Genomic DNA, 18109 nt, shown 5'->3' with positions numbered 1-18109 from the left:
ATCCTGCAACCATCTGGATGCCCCTGTCACTTTGCAAGGATGCCACCCGGTTTTGGGGTGATACTCTGTGGCTGGAGGTCATTTAGTGTGGCTTGATACACTTTCTCAGCAGCGTTTGCAATGCGCGCTCATTTTGTGTCGCGTGGACTCGCCCAATCGAGCAATCAGACTTCGGTATGCCTGTCGATTTCAGCTGTCAATACCAGTGTGCGAGAGTGAATATATATTGTCGAAAGGACACCCGATACGTAGCCAATATCCATCACCGATCACTGCGACGCGTATCAGCCAAGCGGTCATTTCCCAAAACCAGAGAGCGGGAAGAAGGCTGGCACATGTAACTGTCGACGTCATTGGGCCGATCTGCGACGCACCGAAACGGCAAGGTTTGCCGTTGCTCTGTGTTTAGAGCGCCTTACGTGCGCCATCTTGCAGCAACCACGCACCTACACCTGCGCTCCTTTCGAACGAGTTCCCATTCACTTCTACGATCAACAACAATCTTCGCAAATCTGGTACATTCATCTTACGTCTACTGACATCTTCAGTATCCAGCGGGAGCTCGAGGAGCTCGCGTCACTCCTGAGGCGCCTTTCTGGACGCGACCCGCTCAGTGATGGCTACACAAACAGCGGCCGAGATGGCCACGTCTATCCTCAAAAGGCAGGCCATGCAAAGCGGCGACGCGAACATTGGCTCGGCTCAGCAACCAACCCAATCCGCGTCGCAGCTCCTTTCGACCCTCGTGCCGGTCTTACTGTACGCCATAGTATGGTTCGTTCTTTTCCTCCTCCTTAGGCGGCCATTCAAGCGTTACTACCAACCAAGAACATTCCTGGGCAGTCTCCGTCCGGAGGCTCGCTCGCCGCCCCTCTCTGACAGCTTGTTCGGCTGGATTGGCCAGTACACCAAGCTTCCGGATACATATGTACTCAACCACAACTCATTGGACGCTTACCTTTTCCTCCGATTCCTCAAGATCGCGGTCATCAGTTGCGCTGTCGGATGCATCATCTGCATACCCGTCCTCTTTCCGGTATACGCGACAGGCGGCGCCGGCGAGCAGCAGCTCGACATCATCACTTTCTCCAACCAGGCCAACTACTGGAGATACTTCGCTCCATGCGGCTGCGCTATCCTCTTCTTCAGCTTCCTGCTCTATCAGATCACGCGCGAGTCCATCTTCTACATCAACCTGCGCCAAGCCTACCTCATGTCGCCATTATATGCCTCTCGCATCTCATCCCGGACAGTGCTCTTCACATCTGTGCCCATGGCGTACATGCATGAAGGGAAGATGCGCGCCGTGCTTGGCTCTGGCGTCCGTAGGATGTGGTTCGCCAGCGACACCAAAGAGCTCGAGAAGAAGGTGAAGGAGCGCGACAAGGCTGCTATGAAGCTCGAGGGAGGCGAGACCAAGCTCATCGTCACAGCCAACAAGGAGCGACTCAAGGCTGAGAAGAAAGGTCACCGCTCCGGCTCGGAGGAAGCTGCCATTGGCGAAGGCTCTGGCGCTCTTGCTGCCCAATATCTGAAACCCAAGCAGCGTCCTACTCATCGCCTTAAGCCGCTCATTGGCAAGAAGGTTGACACCATCGATTGGTGCCGATCTGAGCTGAAAAGACTTATCCCGGAAGTCGACCGCATGCAAGCTGCGGAGAAGGCAGGCGACAACAAGAAGCTGAGCTCGGTCTTTGTCGAGTTCGAAACCCTGTCGGAAGCACAGGCAGCATATCAGAGTCTTACGCATCACCAGCCTCTTCACATGGCCCCTCGCTACGCGGGTATCAACCCAGGTGAAGTCATCTGGAGCAACCTAAAGATCAAGTGGTGGGAGCTCGTCATTCGAAAGCTCGCCACGACCGGCTTCGTCTGTGCGCTTATCCTTTTCTGGTCCATTCCTGTTGCTGCAGTTGGTGCCATTTCCAACATGTAAGCGAAACATCCTCTGCTTTGGGATCTAGCTGACATAAGAACAGCAATTATCTCGAGAGCACTACGGCCTTCTCTTGGCTGCACTACATCTTCGACCCGATTCCGTCCGTTGTTCGCGGTGTCGTCACGGGTCTTCTACCTGTCATCTTGCTCGCTGTGCTCATGGCTCTCCTGCCCATCATCTTGCGATTGATGGCGAGACTCGGCGGCGACCCGACCGCTAGTGCGGTGGAACTGACTGTGCAAAACTCTTACTTCGCCTTCCAGGTGGTGCAGGTCTTCCTCGTGGCCACTCTCGGTTCCGCTGCATCTTCGGTCGGTGGCCAGATCGCCCAACAACCCACATCAGCCATCAGTATCCTCGCCAACAACCTACCAAAAGCCAGCACCTTCTACCTGTCGTACTTCGTTCTGCAGGGTCTCGGTGTCGTCTCCGGCACACTTGTCGGTCTCGTCGGCTTGGTCATCTTCATCGTCCTCGGCAAACTGCTCGACAAGACGCCGCGCAAGATGTACAAGCGATGGATCTCCCTCTCTTCAATGGGCTGGGGTACTGTCTTCCCGGTCTACACCAATTTGTTCGTGATCGCTATCTGCTATGCGGCGATCGCACCCCTGGTCCTCTTGTTCGCCACCATCGGCCTTTATCTCTTCTACCTCGCTTACCGCTACAACCTCCTGTTCGTGTCGAACCCCAACATCGATACCAAGGGCCGCGTCTACCCGCGTGCTCTGCAGCAAGTGTTTGTCGGCATCTACCTGGCCGAGCTCTGCCTCATCGGTCTGTTTGCGATTGGTACTGCCAAGTCAAAGGGCGCCATTGGCCCCCTGCTCCTGATGATCTTCTTCTTGGTCTTTACTGTCTTGTACCAGGTCAGCCTCAACTCAGCTCTAGCTCCTCTTATCAACTACCTCCCAAAGACAATCGACGCCGAGGAGCGCCGCTTACTTGAGCTGGAGCATGGCGGAGCCGTTAACGGTTACCAGAACGGTGCAGCGGCTAAGGAAGGCCACGACGCTGGTTTCCACCCACTCGATGAGAATCTCGACAATGGCGTGCCCCAAAAGAAGCCAAACTTCTTCACCCGCTGGTTACGGCCGGACAAGTACGAAAGCTACCAGGCGATGCGCCGCCTGGTGCCGAAGGATATCGCCATTGAGTACTCTGCGGAGGATGAGCGGAGTGCTTTCTGGCACCCAGCCATCAAAGGCGAAACTGCGCTTCTTTGGATCCCGCGTGACCCCGTCGGCATCAGCAGGCAAGAAGTCCGCGACACAAACCACATCATCCCGATCACGGACGAGGGTGCGTATCTAGACGACAAGGGCAAGATTGTATGGGATGCGCAGGATGGGCGTCCTCCGATTTACGAGGAGACGCCATATTACTGATCGCTGCGTATCTGGCTTCAAGAGTGAGGGTGAAAGGGGGGCAGGAGCTACGTGGTTTGCGTGTTACTGTCTTCGGTGTTGCACTGTTCAAGCATGATACCATACTGCGTTGAGGATGCTTTCGCATCAAGGGGATACACACGGATGGGTGTGGAACGGCTTTCTTCGGTACGACTCATAGTAATCATCAGAGTAATACAATCATGAGCATATCATCTTGTTGGTGCCAGTGCCACTGAGCTTTCGCTCTCTACGTGTATTGTTGCCTTGCGAGCATCCAGTCGCAACCTCCACCCCGAGGGCACCGACTCGTCCCCCCGCACTCGGCACCATTGATCCAAGACGTCACTTCTAGACCTTCATTCTATCTCTCATAATCTGCCACGCAGTAACCATTCAATATCGCCTCGTCCCATGTTCGCCAGACTCAATCAGATAGCACGACACCTGTCACGTCCGCTTCCCAACTATCTGCACAGCTCAGCAGCAGCCGGTGGACCGACAGCATTGACACGAGCAAGCATGGCCTCGGAGCGGAGCAAGAGGATGATACACACGGCGGCGTGTCTCATCATTGGTGACGAAGTATTGGGTGGTAAAGTCAGTCCAACTGCTGTGCTGCGACGGTATAGATGGGAATACTGAGTGCTGAGATGCAGACATAGACCGTCGACACCAACTCCGCATGGTTCGCCAAGTACTGCTTCTCCCTCGGCATCAATCTGCGGCGTGTGGAGGTCATTGCGGACGACGAGGGCGAAATCGTCGAGGCCGTGAGACGAATGAGCAGCAACTATGACTTTGTCGTGACAAGCGGAGGCATTGGACCGACACACGACGATATCACATACCAATCTATTGCCCGCGCCTTCGACCTACCCCTAATCCTGCACGAACCGGCTTTGGAGAAGATGAAGCGTCTGTCGAAACCACATCCAAGCCAGGTGAACTTTTCGTGGGACGAAGACACGCCGGCGCGGAGAGCGAAGCTACGGATGATCGAGCTGCCATACGACAAGAATCTTCCAGATGAGGACCAGGTCATTTTTGCCGCTGAAGATCTATGGGTGCCCATCAATGTCGTCAACGGCAATATTCACATCCTACCCGGCATTCCGCGGCTGTTCGAGAAGATGCTGACAGGCTTAAAGCCGCGGTTAGTGCCTCGGCTGACGGATCCAGAGGGTAAGGGCGTATGCAGGATTCTGTTCAGCACGCCGCTTGCCGAGAGCGAAGTGGCAGAGTACCTGACTCAGTTGGCGGGCAAGGTGAAAGACAAGGCTGTCTCGGTCGGGAGCTACCCCAGGTGGGGAAAGAGCAGGAATACTGTGACATTGGTGGGTAGGGACAAAGAGTTCATGGAGTCTCTCGTGCCGGAGGTCGAGCAGAACGTTAAAGGAAGGAGGGTAACCGTCGAAGGTAAGCAGTCTCGTTGAATGCGCGTGATTACAAGCTGCCAGTATGCTGATAATCGTAAAGGGGAGGACGATGATGAGGGCAGTGATAAGGACACATAACTCGATTATATGAACCCGACAGAAACCCTTCTGAGCCGCAGCACCTTCAGTCCATTCTACTAACATGCATGTTGCGAGGTAACTGGCACGGCATTCCACACTCACTTACTTAATATACGCTATCGAGTGGCCGATGGCTCCCGTCCCAAGGGATCGTTGCAGGGAAGACTGTACAATTTCGTAGGTTCTGCGGTTATTCACGAGCTCATACATCCGGCAGCTTCCAGTGGTCCACTTCGCCCCCACTCCGGTTGTGCTTCTGGTCAAACTTTCTCGAGCCATCCTCGAACGCGACCGCCACCGAATCTGTCCGTACGATGCCTTTGCTCGAAAGCGAGCTTTCCATTGACCTTCTCCGCTCTGCAACCTTGGCCATCGCCGGGTCGTGTCTTACAGTTGTGACGGTGGTACTGCGGTCCGGCCGCAGAGCTACTGGCCAGCGCTCCAGTCTCCGTCTATGCTCTCTGCGACCTCGCGAGTGCAAAGTATCCTGACTTGTTCGGTCACGGTTCAGGGGAGGTCGTCTGAGCCCCGTCGGACTCCGCGGAGGAGGCATGTGAAGACCGCCGCCTTCGAAGATGCTGAGGAATGGCTTGATGCAGGGCACAGTCGCCAGGATTATGCTCAGATTTAGCGTCAGAAGAGAGACGATGACGACAGGGACGCGCTGATAGGACCAGTCGTTGCTGAACAATGCCAGGTGAATGTATTTCAGCCGAGCCAAAGACGGTGCCAGAAGGCTAACAAGGAGTTAGTTGAAGGCTCACAATGTCGTTTAGTCCCCTGGATCACGCACACCAGACGTATACCGAACAGGAAGCAGACCTGCGCCTTAGGCTTCATTGGCATTTGCAAAGTCCATACAAGGATCAGTGCAGCGACTGTATTGGCGAGATCAAGACCAGTCTTGGAGACTTCGATCGATGCATATAAGGCCCACTACTGATGTCAGCCTCTGAAGCAGCGAGTGCCTTCAGCTCCACTTACAAGATTGATACAAAGCCTCGGCCTCGTTAGGTTCCATGGTGTTGGCAGCCTGCACTGGAAGGCGAAGGCGAAAACAGCAGCGAGAAGCCAAAGGTATGTGACAATCGCAATGCATCGCGGAGTCCAGACCTTGTTAGTCGGGCCGCACAGCCGCAGTATGAAGTAGCATACAGAAAGTATGGCAAGTTCGTGGCTGGTGGCGTACAACATATTCGTGAACCAGAGAAGGAACTGTGACCAGCCAATGATGTCCGGATTTAAACCGCTTGAGTGCTCGCCCAAACCATAGCGGATCTCAAGCAATGTCAGGCTGGAATAGAGCGAACCGAAGACGGTCGCGAGCACGCATGCCGAGTCATCGTGACCCCAAGGCTCGCTGATGCCGAAGCGGATGAATAACCGGATTGCTAGAGCCAAAAGAGTCCAGACGATAAGGGTGAGAGCAACAATAATGACGTAGGCGGTTGGAAGGTTCACACCGAAGGCTGGCATGAGGATCAGGTCGTGCAGAGAATACTGCCGAGCGCGGCGCCACTTGCTAAGTGCATGGGTCGAGGTCTGCAAGACAACATTGTTCAGCTCCTGCTTTGGGACGGCTGCCGAGACGTGCCTATGCGCTTGCCAGTAACACCGATGACCAAGGGTTGCAACACTTGTAAGGCACGCACAGAGGCACCTGACCTTCCCTGATGGGCTATTACAACGCATCCCTGACTACTGCACCTATTGGACTTATCGGACGGCCGCTCGCTCCCTGATATGCCTAGAAGTATCGTTCCGACCTATCCTAAACGACAATATGCTTGAGGATATGAAGCAGGGCGACCCTGCCGTTCTGATGAAGCCTCAGAAGCAGAACCTCGTCGGCGCGCCGTACGTGTCAGCGGGCCAAAGCTCACTGCACATCCTGCGACAGCCCCGGAGCAAAATGATCCGCAAGCACGCTGTCCTTTTCTTGCTGCATAGAGTACCTACGCTTTCAACTTTGGCTCGGGACACCTGGCGCAGGGCTCGCCACACCCTTTCGTGGCTGCGTTGAGGCGTACAATCGGATTCGCCAACGCTACGACCGGCTTAATCCTTGTCATCATTGTTCTGTTGACTTTGATCACAATCAGCGTCCTGTCGCTTGCGACTCGACAAATGATTGCGTTCGCGTAAGTGACTTCCCACTTAAATATCTGTCGCTCGTGACTGACCGTGGCAGGCGCGAGGAGGACCACCCGCTAGCGAGCTGGATCACACGGTAAAACGAGAGGACGAGAGCACCTTTCAATGCAATCCTCGTGTCGTCTATGTTACGGTTCTTGTTGCTGTTGTACATTTGGGCAGCGAGGCCGCGTTCATCACTACGGTTGGTCTTGCGACTGCAGGGCTAATGCTAAGCTATCTGATCGCTATTGGATGCATCGTGCAACGGCGACCGTGTGGTCGGGAGCTTTAAGCCACTTGCTGGTCGCTCGGCAGAGCTGGCCTTCCAGTCAACATTGCTGCAATGATATACAGCTCGTGGTGCGTATTCTGGTCGCTGTGGGCCGACACGATATCATGTCACAGCAAAGAATCTCAATCTCACTGCGGTGTTACTGGCGGGCTTCACGATTGCGGCATGTGTGGCTTACTCTTGGAAAGGGAAGGACTGCCATGTGGCACAGGCGCGGAGAGTGGAGGGAGACGCAGAACAATGGTAACGATTCGTTGCGGGACTGTCCAAGTCAATGATTCCGGGTTTATGCGCTCTCCTTCCAGTCATGGGTACCGGTATCCTGCTATGATCCGCTAATATGCGTGTGGCCTGCCTTGGTGGGGGTGGCCTGTTACCCCAGTACATGGTCTGGTGGCCGTCGTGCTTCATGCAAGCCCGAGTCTTCGCGGGATCCTGTACCCGGACTCAGCGTTTGGAATCATGCTAAGTGTTCCGAAAGGCAGCCCCGTGATCAAGCCTTTTTCAAATGTTTGGCGTACGCCTTCTCGATCCGCTTGCGCTCCTGCAAAACCATTTTGCGGTTCGCCTCATCCTCCTTCCAGTGCTCAATGCAGTCTGAACACTCCACATAGTAGGCTTGCGACCTAGCACCGAAACCCAGCATCTCATACTCCGGCATCGTGTCGCCGATGAGAATACTATTGTCAAAGTCCAAGCAATCCTCGCAGTATCCACGCTCGCACCAACGGCATCTGTAGATCATACCGCCCGCCTCCGCAGTCTTCGCACCGCAATCTCTGCAGCAGTGTTGTGGGCAGAAGAAGTTCATCTTGCCCCTTGCCAAGGCCTTGAAGTCTTTGTCGAGACACTTGATGTGGTATGAGCGCGGACAGCCGGAACAGAGCACTACCTCGCCGCCGTCCAAGCAACATTGACAGTAGTCCTGGTTAGTGATCGCTTCTTTCTTCATCTTGGTAGGCTCAGCTAGACGGGGATCCTTGCCTGCCAAAGTAGGAACAGCTTCCCAGTCGGCACACAGCATGCTCTCTTTGGCAATGGCGTAACCGTCAACCATCACTGTAGTGTTTTTGTTGATGCGTCGATCTGCTCGGACAAGATCGTGTTGCGCCTTTATGATGTCGTCGAGCTGGCGATGGTGTCTCTTACCCTCGAACACCGCTGTCTCGACCCTCTCAATATTGTTCAACCAGGCCTGCTCCTCTTCGCCCTTTAAAGCGTCGCGGTCACTCTCCCGGTTGGGATGCTCGACTGTCTTATCCTTGCAATGGGCGATCATTGTCGCGAAATCCCAGTCCAGCATGGCCTCGACGTCCACCTCCGCATGGGTTAAGGTCTGCGCTCCAAGCCGAAGCAGCGACTTGAGTTGATCAGTATTAAGCTTCGAAGCTTCGTCGGCGTAGTCTAGATCGGAATGCTTGCGCTTCTGCCCAGCAGCAGTGCCGTGAATATTGCGCATGCTCTCTGTGATTTTGACGGACAAGTACAGCTTCTTGCGGATTCTCCCGAGCATCTGCTCCTCGACGGTGCCTCGTGTGCAGATCTTGTACACTGTCACTGGTCGCGTCTGACCAATACGGTGCGCTCGCGCTTCGGCCTGCGCGGAAACCATAGGGTTCCAATCCTCATCCAGAAAGATCACATCGGATGCAGAGGCGAGGTTGATCCCCAGGCCCCCAGCGCGCGTGCTAATAAGCATGACACGGAAGTCGCTCTCCGGCTGGTTGAACAGCCTAATTCCAAGATTTCGGTTCGCACGAGCTGTACTTCCATCGAAGCGCAGATAACGGAATGTCGCATGTTGAATATGATTCGCACCTTTCAGGGCGAGTAGGTCTTCGCAGAGATCGAGAGTCTGAGTATAACCGGAGAAGATCAGGACCTTCTTCCTCTGCTCGATCACTAAGCGCTGCACGAGCTTGTCCAGCACAATGAATTTGCCGGACGCGGTCTTGACATGGTTCCCAAGATGATAAGGCTCAGGCAGAGCAGACTTCAGAAGGTATGGGTGCGAGCAGACTTGGCGAAGGCGTGTGATGAGGCTCATCAGCTTCGACCAGTGGCCCTTTCCTCTGTCAGAGCCTTCACGTTGCTCCTGTTCGAGGGTTTGCTGCAATATCGCACGACTCTCCTTCCAGTCATCCGAAGCGTCTGCGCTGATGTCGCGCTTGAAAACGTCCTCCAGCATCGCAGTGTCAACCTTCGTCAAAAGGCGAGTATACCAGAAACGTTGCATAGGAGTTAGAGGCACATAGAGTAGCACCTCCTCCTTTGGTGGCAGACCTAGGTCAACTCCTGGACTGGACTTCATGCGCCGGATCATCAAGAGCTCAAGAAGACGCCTGGAGTCGTCCATGAATGTTGTTGACACTTTTCCTTGAGTGAGATCGAAAGCAGCCTTGAAAGCCGCGGCGGTATCGCTTGGGAAAACGTCTGGTAGGAGCCCTGGCAGCGTTAGCTACTATCGATTCTTCGAAACGGTAAGCTCACAATGTATCAACGCCCACATCTCTTTGAGATTGTTTTGCAAAGGGGTACCTGTCAGCAGGAGCCTATATTCCGCCTGGAGCGATTGCAAAGCCTCCGAGACCTCTGATTGCTCATTTTTGATCTTATGCCCTTCGTCAAGGACGCAGTACTTGTAAGCAAAGGCACGCTTGAAGTACCCAGCCTCGGCCTTGAACGTGTCGTACGTCGTTACAATGATGTCGACATCCGTGGCGCCCAGCAACTCCTGCTTCACCTGGTTGCGTTCCACCCTGGGGCCGTGGAAACGCACGGCTTTGAAGTCGGTCCACTTCTTCGTCTCGTTCATCCACGAAGATAGAACACTGAGCGGGCAAACGATCAAGTGCGGCTGCTTCTCGCCCGAATCGGCTTCGTTCTCCTTAAGCCACTCAAACAGAGACAATGTTTGAAGGGTCTTACCAAGACCCATCTCGTCACCGAGGATAGCAGGCATACCATTGCGATACATGTGCTGGAGAAAGGACAAGCCTTCCATCTGATACGGTTTCATCGTTGCTTTGATTCCAGCAGGCTGCTGAGTAATAGTGGCATACTCGACAGTCCCAGTTTGTGCGATGCCTTTGACTTGACGTTTGGCAATGTAGTTTGACGCTGGGAGGAGGGGCAGGAAGTAGTTCTTGTGTTTCAAGATGAATGCATCACGCTTAGGTTTAGTGAGCTCGGCAATCGCTTGTCGAACCTTCGCACGTGCAGTCTCCGCTGGTGGTTTCGCTTTGCTTTCAGCAGTGTTTGAAACGAGAATCTTGGCGACCTTACGCTTAGAGCGTCCGGCTGACTTCTTCTCATGTCCTTTGACCGGCTTGGCGTAGCTTACCTGACTCCGCGTCGAGCGAGCTGGTAGATCCCTTGTTCCCGGAGTGCGTGACTTGACGTGTATAGTTCCAGATTGCAGCTCATCTTCGCTCTCGTCATCCGCTTGGAGCGAAGTCTTCGAGGAGTCAATATTGTCAAAGCTGGACGCTGACGTAGGCGAGTCGCTTGGTGAGCTGGGGTCTGCATAGTTGACCGTGATGGCTGTTTGCGTATCGCGCCCTGTCGACCGGCGCTGCATCTTACTAACCGACGAGGGCGACTTCGTCGCCTCAAATGCTGTCAGGAGATGCGAAAGCTGCAGTGCTGGTGAAGGTCTGATCTCAACAACTCGACGCCTTTTCAGAGGTGGCGTGTTGAATGTCTCCATAGTGACTTTCGCAATAGGATAGCGTGCGAATTCCCTGTTGAACTAGCGCATGTGAAGTTGATGCGTGCCTTCCGCGTTATATTTGCTTTCACTCATCAGGCTTCAAAGATCGGGTCTCAGTCCCAAAATGATTCCGATGGAATCGGCACATCGAACGTTACGCTGCGTGGAGACTGATCATCAAGCGGGGACAGCGCCGAATATGATACAGCAGTGTTATAAACCTTGTCGCTATGCTACGGAGCTATGCTGGTGGTACGCTGGTTTTCAAGAGGTGTCTGAGGGTCAAGGAGGACGCGAAGCGCGTTTAATCTGAGCACGGACCACCATTAGCGCGCCTGCCGTTTTGGGCGGACATGTACTTACGCTCTGCGACCACGGTCTTGCTCAAGAACAGAGATGTCTTATTGACGATTGCGCGGCTTTTGCATGGATGGTAGCTGGGGTATTGAACAACGAATCTAAGTAATTCGGCGCAGGAGATAGATCTCGTGCATGTGCAACCAGCTGTAGCGAAGCAATGGGTCGGTTTCTGCCACTATATTGCCGACGCAGTGACGGTAGACTTGAGGTAATCGGCAAGGGTAGGCGCAAGGAGCGCAACGAGCCTGCGCCTGAGCAGCTTGACATGACTCCCAACAAGCAGGGAGTCAGTGACTACTACCGTGAAGTTACCCCGGACGATGCCAAATCTCTCGACTGGCGAAGGAAGTTGGGTGGGATGCTTGCACGAGAGCTTGATTGGAAAGACAAGCCTGGTGGGTGTTTGTTGTATACTCCCATACTTGTATTAACCGATGTTCCAGATAGCGGGTACATGCTAGTGGCCTTTCCGGAGAACTACCGACTCTACGAGCACATCAAGAAGACCGAGAGGGACGGCAAGACCGAAATCAAGAGCAAAACGCATGCCGGTGGAGGCAATGACCGCCAGGATGCGTACCTCTACGGCCATCCTGCGGGACGACGGAAACGCTTCAGAAGCCCGGGCGACTTCTTTCCGCACCTTCTTTGGCTGGTAACTGACGAAGAAGGCGACCCTGACAACTGCGGCTGCAAAATCTGCTCACCGGAGGATCTTGAGAATATCGTACCGGGTGCCAAGGTCAAGGTCGAAAAGTCGATCAAGCAGGAGATTGAAAGCAAGCCTGCACCTGCTCAAACTGCTGCGCCCTCTCAAATGCCAGCACCGAAGCAAGAGTCAAATAACACAGTGGCTCGACCACGCAATACATCCCAAGCCCTTACTCCGACAGTGCTTCCCAAGCCAAGGCATCCCGACCAAGATCGTGACCGGCTCTATCGTAGTTTCATGTATCGGCCGGGCGAACTTGTGTGGTTCCAGCGAGGCAGTGCGTGGGCATTAGGCATCATTATCAGACGCTGGTTAGAGCTGGATCAGTATGTCTACGCTGTACGGCCACTTTCATACCCCGGCGCAGAGCCAGCGGTTGTGACTAAGAGTTCAGAATCTGGCTTTCGGCCGTGGCTGGCATGGAGCGTACCAAAGTTCACGCACAGTGGCTTGAATACTCTTCCTCAACCTTTTCACTACGATACCGCTGACTGGCAAGGACTGATGCAAAAGCGATACGGGGACGGCGAGCTGGAAGTTGACGCATCCATTCTCGCTGCGAAGGCTATCGATGCTACATATACCCCAATTGAGCCAGCGAGAACCGTCGAAGTTGAGCCCGGTGTCACCGAGACTTACTATGACGGACTATTCCTTGGTGCGGAGAAGGTTTGGTGCGGCGATCCACTGCGTTTGACCATCGGCTCAGGAACAGACATTGTGGTTGTTCACTCCATTTCTGAGCGGAAGCACGTCTCAGGCCCCTACACTCCACCATTGTCCTTGACTGGAGACGTCTACACACTCTCTTCCGCACCGTACCGACAAGGTGATCGCAACCCGAACATACCTACCCCTGAAAATACCGACATCCCTTTCGCCCACCTACCACTTCGCCTTGTCGAAGATCTACGCAAGCGCAACGGACGCTCTATAGCTCTCAGGAATACAGCTAGCTACTGGAAGCTAGTAGCGCCCCAATCGAAGGTCGCACTGGACCAGATCAAAGGTCGCTGGTACGAGGCTACCCTGCTTCTACCCATCCTCGACCAGAACCGCTTCGACGAGATGACTCGAAAAGGTGACATCTCAGAGTCATCGCTCTGGCTCAACTCAAGGCTAGACTGCCAGAATACTCACGCTCCACAAACTTCTAACAGACATAAGCAGAGTGTTCGCAAAGAAACACGCAAGGAGGCCATTGGTAAAGCTGTGCCGCCGTACACTGAGATACAGGACGGCGTTGAACCACCGGTTGCAAACAACGGTGATGCGGCGTTGGACCGACAGGCCGGTGATAGCAGCGGAACTATGGAGATTGATGCTCGCTTCTCCACGGCGGACGATGGCGGCGGCGGTGAGCCGGGCCAAGACGACACGGCCGGAGCTGAACTTGACGACCTTATGAATTTAGATGCAGGAGAGATGGCCGGGTTTGGGCAGGACTATATTACTAGTCAGACGACGCAGCGATCTGGTTATTTCTGACGAGCTTGATACACAACGCATGTTCTCGATTGCCGCTTCATGGATAGCTCATCCAGATCGGTTGCTCGCCCAGCCACCGCAACGCTTTGTGAACCTGGATGGCGTAATCAATGGACGGACTCCTTTCGACGTGTCAGCGGTCAAGGAAGGCACGGCAAACTGCGCCTACCCCATTTGGTGATACAAAGATCATGCATGACTCTTAAGCAATATCTTCGCCTTATGTGAATTCTCTACCTTGGCGCCGCTTGCACTTCTCGAGCAAGTCATCGTAGCGATACCAAGAGCAATGACGGCTGGCTAAGGCGTTAGTGCATGCTTCGAAGGCGAGCAGTCTCGCCGTGACTCCAGCGATGGTCAACACGCGCACTCACGACATCAACGCAATACCGAACGTGGCAGCAGACTTGCTGTTACCTCTCTAGCTAAGTCATGGGGACGCCTATCACACCAAGCTATCCTCTGGTAAAGGAAGTCAAAGTGCTCTGGGTAGCCGCCTTTGGGTTGCGGATCCTACTGCGCGCCTTGGCGTATGTGGCAGCGTGACGGCAAGAACGAAGGATATGGGTCGCTGGACCAAGAGTGAGAAGGACAATGCAGGGTGGGGGTACTCACCGCGGTCACGCAACCTCAAGTCTTGGTCAGACAGAGCATTAGCCATGGATCTGAACCATTGTCAAGCACATAAGTCGGAGACTAACCTCTCTAGGCCGCAAGGGCGCCGCTGATTCCATCAACGCCGTCATCCACTCATGTACCTCGTCCGCATACCCTGTTTCTGCAGTATCATGCCAGCCATGAGAGACGTGGCAACATACCTCCTACGTAACACCATCTCCCTTCTAGTACCGGTACCTGGTGGAGTAATCCTTGGGGCTAACCACCAAGCCGCGGCCCTTCTTCGCGCCCTTGTAGATCGTCTCGATGATATCAATGAGTTCCTGCTTGTCCTCCAACACCCAGTTCAGCTTGTTATTGTTGCCCGTCCCGAAATCGCACATCATGTGCTTATTTCGGAAGAAAAACATCAGCGTGACTGTATCGTAAAGTTCGTACATCTGTTTGAAGTCGGGCACCTGGTCGATGTCGCAAACGTAGATAACGGCAAAGTTCTTGACGCGGTCGGCGATCTTGTAGAGAACCTCGTCTTGCCGCATGCAGTCGGGATCCCAGTCGCGACCGAAGCGGATTACGACGAGCCGGTCCTCCTCGGACATGATGGCTTGGTCAACGTGCCAGCCGGTGACAAGATGGGGGATGACAACGGAGCCCATGTTGATTGCGCAGAGGGAAACCTACACCCGTCGCGTGCCCTCGTATCTGGTGGCAGTGTTCTAAGCTTTGGAAAGGCTTTTATGTCTGATATACAACGATGAGTTGATGTTTATCGCGAGCACGTCTTCGTAATCGCAGTAAGCTCCAAACAGTTGAGGTAGTGGGAACATGGAAATGGAAAGGCTTCGAAGTGAAGGTTGATGACCGGGGGGAAGCTCTTGAGTCATGCAAGTCTTGGCGTCTCGAAAACCTACATTCACATGATACACGTCGACATTGAGAGGCACGTGCTCATGTGCAGTAACTTCGCATCCTTTGTTGCGGACGCGGAGAGACTGCGCGGGAAGCCTTGAGCGCTCTGATTTGCATCTGCAATATTCGCGACTACATCTGCCGACATGCGGCTCACAGCGGAGCTGATTAATAACTCTCTCTCCTACCTTAACCCGCTGAAGGAGCGCGAGCTCGATCTTCGAGGTACGATGACCACCCAGCCTATGCCCTGAAAAGGACGGATACTACACTTTGATGAGAGCTAGTTGATACATAGGCGTAAAGGGCACAAAATACCGAGCATCGAGAATCTGGGTGTCGCCAAGGTGTGTGTAGCTCAAGAATGACCTTAAACGATCATGTTGCTGAGGGGTGGGATGCGATAGGATCAAGAGTCCATCGACTTCACCGACAATGACATAAGTGTACTTGGCAACTTTCCACTCTCGCCACGGTTACAGACTCTACTGTGCGCGCGCAACCGGATATCAAGTATACAGCCCGGCCTGTCGAAGAGCATACCGAATCTGCACAGTCTTGTCCTCACGCAGAACAACATCAGTGAGCTGGCGGACCTTGACCCGCTGCAAGGGTTCGTCAAGCTCACGCATGTCAGCTTACTAGAAAATGCGGTCACTGGCAAGGAAGTACGTAAAGCCCTGCATATGTTATGAAAGCTTGGTTGACGGGTATCACAGCACTATCGCTACTACGTTCTTTGGCGAGCCCCACAGATCCGCTACCTTGATTTTCAGAAAGTCAAGGATGCCGAGCGAGCCCGAGCGAAAGAGCTCTTCGGCACGTACGAAGCGCCCACCGAGCTGGCGAGGAGCATTGCGGCCGTGCGGTCTAAGAATCCACTCAGCTATTCCGCTGCATCAGTCGTCAATGGCGTGGGCAAATCTCAGCGCGTGAAGCTTACGGAGAAGGAACGGAAGAGGTTCGAGACGTTAGTGAAGCAGGCGAAGTCGCTTGCCGAAGTGCAGAAGCTCGAGAAAGCGTTCAGCGAAGGGCGTTTGCCAGCAGGTTTTGGTGACGGAGATGCCATGGACGAGACGTGAGCGACATTGTTGCGAACGGAATGCCAAGAACTGCGACGCCATCCGGACTGTGATGTTTGGCCGACTCTTTGATCCGCTCGACGCACCTGTGTCGCGACGCCCAGAACGCCTAATGCCGTTTACGCCGTGGTTCTGACGGGAGCTCGCTAAAGGTAGCCACAACTTGTATCATAGCTGTACAGAGCACGGACTGATGTCTTTAGCAGATTCGACGCCCAATCCCTATGCGGAGCCGCGTGTGATCTGTCGCTGCGCACGATGTTACTCTTCTAATGTTGCGTGACTTGCAGTCTTGTCGTGTCATAGAAGTCTCCGTTAAGCGTACATGTCACGGAAAGCAGGCACTCCTGCCAAGCGTACTAACACAAAGAATATCGAGTTTCAACTGGCAAATGCCGGTCTCACATGCATTCAAGCGAGATCGAGTACCGGACGCAAGACGCAAGGCACGTTACACAGCTTCCGCAGTTGGGTGTGGAGGAAATTGACTTACTTGCATGATTCGTGCAAGCATACTCATGTTCAGCGAGCGTCAGCGTACGGAACTATTGCAGTCACGTATGGCAGTCATGAGACGAGCTCCAGTCATCGCCATCAGGAGGAAGCGTATGGATGAAGAGCGGTGCTGCCAATGCTTCAGCGCTGGAACTATGCTCTATGTCATCGCATTCCAGCCGAGTGGGACCCGTCAGCAGCAAGAATGCAAACCAGTGCTCGAACTGTCCATCGCATTACGCAAGGACAAATGCTATGCCACGCGGGAGCTCTTATTGCTCAATTTCACGGTAGCAAGGACGAACGACCGTAGTCGGTCTACAAATCATCAAATAGATCAACACGAGCGGCTCTCTGCCCAAGTGCTCACCATTGTCACTCGTTCAGCGGCTCCATGCTGCTTTGCTGTCAGTCGTTGTTCTGCTTCTAATTTCAGCGTTCTGCATCAGACGGTGCTCGTGTCTTGAACGGCGAAGCAAGCGAGCGTCGTCTTACCATTGTCATTGTAGAATTGTCGCTTAACAGACTCAGCCATTGTCGAAGCAGAGACTTGTCTCAAACATATCGATAGCACCCCTTGGACGCCGATGCAATAAGGGGAACGTTTCCATCACCACACAGGCACGATGGGAGGCAAACCATTCAGCGACAAGATGGGCAACTTCTTCCGCGGCATAGTGGCGTGCTGCTGCTCTGAGGATGACGAAGAGGAGGCGAAGCCAACTCTACAGATTGTAGGCTCTTGAAAAGCCATCCGTGCTATTGCTGCCCACTGACTTCTCCATAGAGCGGACCCACCGACTTCCGACGAGAGGACATATCCTTCCCAGGCCTTGACCCAGAAGCGTACGTAAAACCATCTCCACAGCCTCCTGCAATTACATCCCATTGACGGACCACCCAGCCAACAATGGATCCGCGAGCAGGCCCGCGCAGATGCCCACCGCATGTACGAGACTCTCCAACCGCTTCGGTCCTCGCCATCCGGCCAGTTTGCCACCCCTCCGTCTTCCGCCCGCGCCACCCTACCCTCTTACGAACAGTTCGTCACACCCCGAACTGCTCCCACTCAGCCAGCTCGCACCGTCTCCGGTAATCGAGGCTCGCACGCGCTGGATCGCGTTCGTGCCCACGCTCGCAAAATCTCGAATAGTCTCAACAAGCCGCTAGGGTACCAAAGCGTAGGCGGTAGTGCTTTGACTGGTGGACGGAATCCGTATGAGATGCGGGCACTGATGGATGCTGGGAGTCGGAGCCAAGTTGATGTTGGCTTAGGGGGTAGCGGAAAGATGAGTGGCGAGAGCTTCTCGTTTAGGGGTAGTAATGAGGGTCGGAAGGTGGGACTGGCGGTATAGGGCGGGTCATGTCTGACCGGCTTCTGAGAGGGTGCCTGAATGGAATGTACGATGCACAGATGCAATGCAAGTATTGTTTGTTGCAGAACAATGTACAACAGCT

The 18109-nt window shown here is 54.1% G+C and overlaps 10 protein-coding genes across 10 annotated transcripts; 7 read left to right on the top strand and 3 right to left on the bottom strand.

The window, feature by feature from the left end:
- Positions 1 to 670: 670 nt before the first annotated feature.
- BAUCODRAFT_79204 (uncharacterized protein) lies at positions 671 to 3327 on the top strand (the record flags this gene model as incomplete). Its single annotated transcript, XM_007682848.1, has 2 exons — positions 671 to 1932; positions 1980 to 3327. 2 exons carry the CDS (start codon positions 671 to 673, stop codon positions 3325 to 3327), a joined length of 2610 nt encoding a protein of 869 aa, XP_007681038.1.
- A 514-nt stretch (positions 3328 to 3841) lies between these two features.
- BAUCODRAFT_38820 (uncharacterized protein) lies at positions 3842 to 5063 on the top strand. The gene is made up of 3 exons (XM_007682708.1): positions 3842 to 3927; positions 3993 to 4746; positions 4807 to 5063. The coding sequence occupies exons 1-3, from the start codon at positions 3850 to 3852 to the stop codon at positions 4842 to 4844; spliced, it is 870 nt and encodes a 289-aa protein (XP_007680898.1). The 5' UTR covers positions 3842 to 3849; the 3' UTR covers positions 4845 to 5063.
- A 514-nt stretch (positions 5064 to 5577) lies between these two features.
- On the bottom strand, positions 5578 to 6323 carry BAUCODRAFT_116646 (uncharacterized protein; the record flags this gene model as incomplete). The annotated part of the gene is made up of 1 exon (XM_007682992.1): positions 5578 to 6323. The coding sequence occupies one exon, from the start codon at positions 6321 to 6323 to the stop codon at positions 5793 to 5795; it is 531 nt and encodes a 176-aa protein (XP_007681182.1). The 3' UTR covers positions 5578 to 5792.
- Positions 6324 to 6798: 475 nt separating this feature from the next.
- On the top strand, positions 6799 to 7661 carry BAUCODRAFT_301738 (uncharacterized protein). Its single transcript, XM_007682991.1, has 2 exons — positions 6799 to 6988; positions 7039 to 7661. The coding sequence occupies exon 2, from the start codon at positions 7107 to 7109 to the stop codon at positions 7551 to 7553; it is 447 nt and encodes a 148-aa protein (XP_007681181.1). The 5' UTR covers positions 6799 to 6988; positions 7039 to 7106; the 3' UTR covers positions 7554 to 7661.
- Positions 7662 to 7768: 107 nt separating this feature from the next.
- Positions 7769 to 10855, bottom strand: BAUCODRAFT_79168 (uncharacterized protein; the record flags this gene model as incomplete). The annotated part of the gene is made up of 2 exons (XM_007682846.1): positions 7769 to 9720; positions 9766 to 10855. The coding sequence occupies 2 exons, from the start codon at positions 10853 to 10855 to the stop codon at positions 7769 to 7771; spliced, it is 3042 nt and encodes a 1013-aa protein (XP_007681036.1).
- A 649-nt stretch (positions 10856 to 11504) lies between these two features.
- Positions 11505 to 13547, top strand: BAUCODRAFT_79611 (uncharacterized protein; the record flags this gene model as incomplete). Its single annotated transcript, XM_007682877.1, has 2 exons — positions 11505 to 11748; positions 11791 to 13547. 2 exons carry the CDS (start codon positions 11505 to 11507, stop codon positions 13545 to 13547), a joined length of 2001 nt encoding a protein of 666 aa, XP_007681067.1.
- An 842-nt stretch (positions 13548 to 14389) lies between these two features.
- On the bottom strand, positions 14390 to 14821 carry BAUCODRAFT_152095 (uncharacterized protein; the record flags this gene model as incomplete). Its single annotated transcript, XM_007682990.1, has 1 exon — positions 14390 to 14821. One exon carries the CDS (start codon positions 14819 to 14821, stop codon positions 14390 to 14392), a length of 432 nt encoding a protein of 143 aa, XP_007681180.1.
- A 294-nt stretch (positions 14822 to 15115) lies between these two features.
- On the top strand, positions 15116 to 16410 carry BAUCODRAFT_98014 (uncharacterized protein). The gene is made up of 4 exons (XM_007682989.1): positions 15116 to 15299; positions 15381 to 15421; positions 15482 to 15742; positions 15794 to 16410. Exons 1-4 carry the CDS (start codon positions 15221 to 15223, stop codon positions 16154 to 16156), a joined length of 744 nt encoding a protein of 247 aa, XP_007681179.1. The 5' UTR covers positions 15116 to 15220; the 3' UTR covers positions 16157 to 16410.
- A 71-nt stretch (positions 16411 to 16481) lies between these two features.
- BAUCODRAFT_126699 (uncharacterized protein) lies at positions 16482 to 16772 on the top strand (the record flags this gene model as incomplete). Its single annotated transcript, XM_007682988.1, has 1 exon — positions 16482 to 16772. One exon carries the CDS (start codon positions 16482 to 16484, stop codon positions 16770 to 16772), a length of 291 nt encoding a protein of 96 aa, XP_007681178.1.
- A 505-nt stretch (positions 16773 to 17277) lies between these two features.
- Positions 17278 to 18006, top strand: BAUCODRAFT_27969 (uncharacterized protein; the record flags this gene model as incomplete). The annotated part of the gene is made up of 3 exons (XM_007682659.1): positions 17278 to 17385; positions 17439 to 17497; positions 17520 to 18006. 3 exons carry the CDS (start codon positions 17278 to 17280, stop codon positions 18004 to 18006), a joined length of 654 nt encoding a protein of 217 aa, XP_007680849.1.
- Between the last annotated feature and the right edge of the window lie 103 nt (positions 18007 to 18109).

Source organism: Baudoinia panamericana (assembly GCF_000338955.1).
Source record: "Baudoinia panamericana UAMH 10762 unplaced genomic scaffold BAUCOscaffold_14, whole genome shotgun sequence".
Taxonomy (NCBI): Eukaryota; Fungi; Ascomycota; class Dothideomycetes; order Mycosphaerellales; family Teratosphaeriaceae; genus Baudoinia; species Baudoinia panamericana.
This window is presented reverse-complemented; position numbering and strand designations above follow the sequence as displayed.

Excerpts from the sequence above, each read along its gene's own strand:
- BAUCODRAFT_98014 (XM_007682989.1), top strand. The coding sequence starts at position 15,221 with ATGCGGCTCACAGCGGAGCTGATTAATAACTCTCTCTCCTACCTTAAC. Across the intron at positions 15,300-15,380 it reads GCGCGAGCTCGATCTTCGAG|GGCACAAAATACCGAGCATC; the intron begins GTACGATGACCA and ends ATAGGCGTAAAG. Across the intron at positions 15,743-15,793 it reads ATGCGGTCACTGGCAAGGAA|CACTATCGCTACTACGTTCT; the intron begins GTACGTAAAGCC and ends CGGGTATCACAG.
- BAUCODRAFT_38820 (XM_007682708.1), top strand. The coding sequence starts at position 3,850 with ATGGCCTCGGAGCGGAGCAAGAGGATGATACACACGGCGGCGTGTCTC. Across the intron at positions 3,928-3,992 it reads ACGAAGTATTGGGTGGTAAA|ACCGTCGACACCAACTCCGC; the intron begins GTCAGTCCAACT and ends ATGCAGACATAG. Across the intron at positions 4,747-4,806 it reads AAGGAGGGTAACCGTCGAAG|GGGAGGACGATGATGAGGGC; the intron begins GTAAGCAGTCTC and ends ATAATCGTAAAG.
- BAUCODRAFT_301738 (XM_007682991.1), top strand. The coding sequence starts at position 7,107 with ATGCAATCCTCGTGTCGTCTATGTTACGGTTCTTGTTGCTGTTGTACA.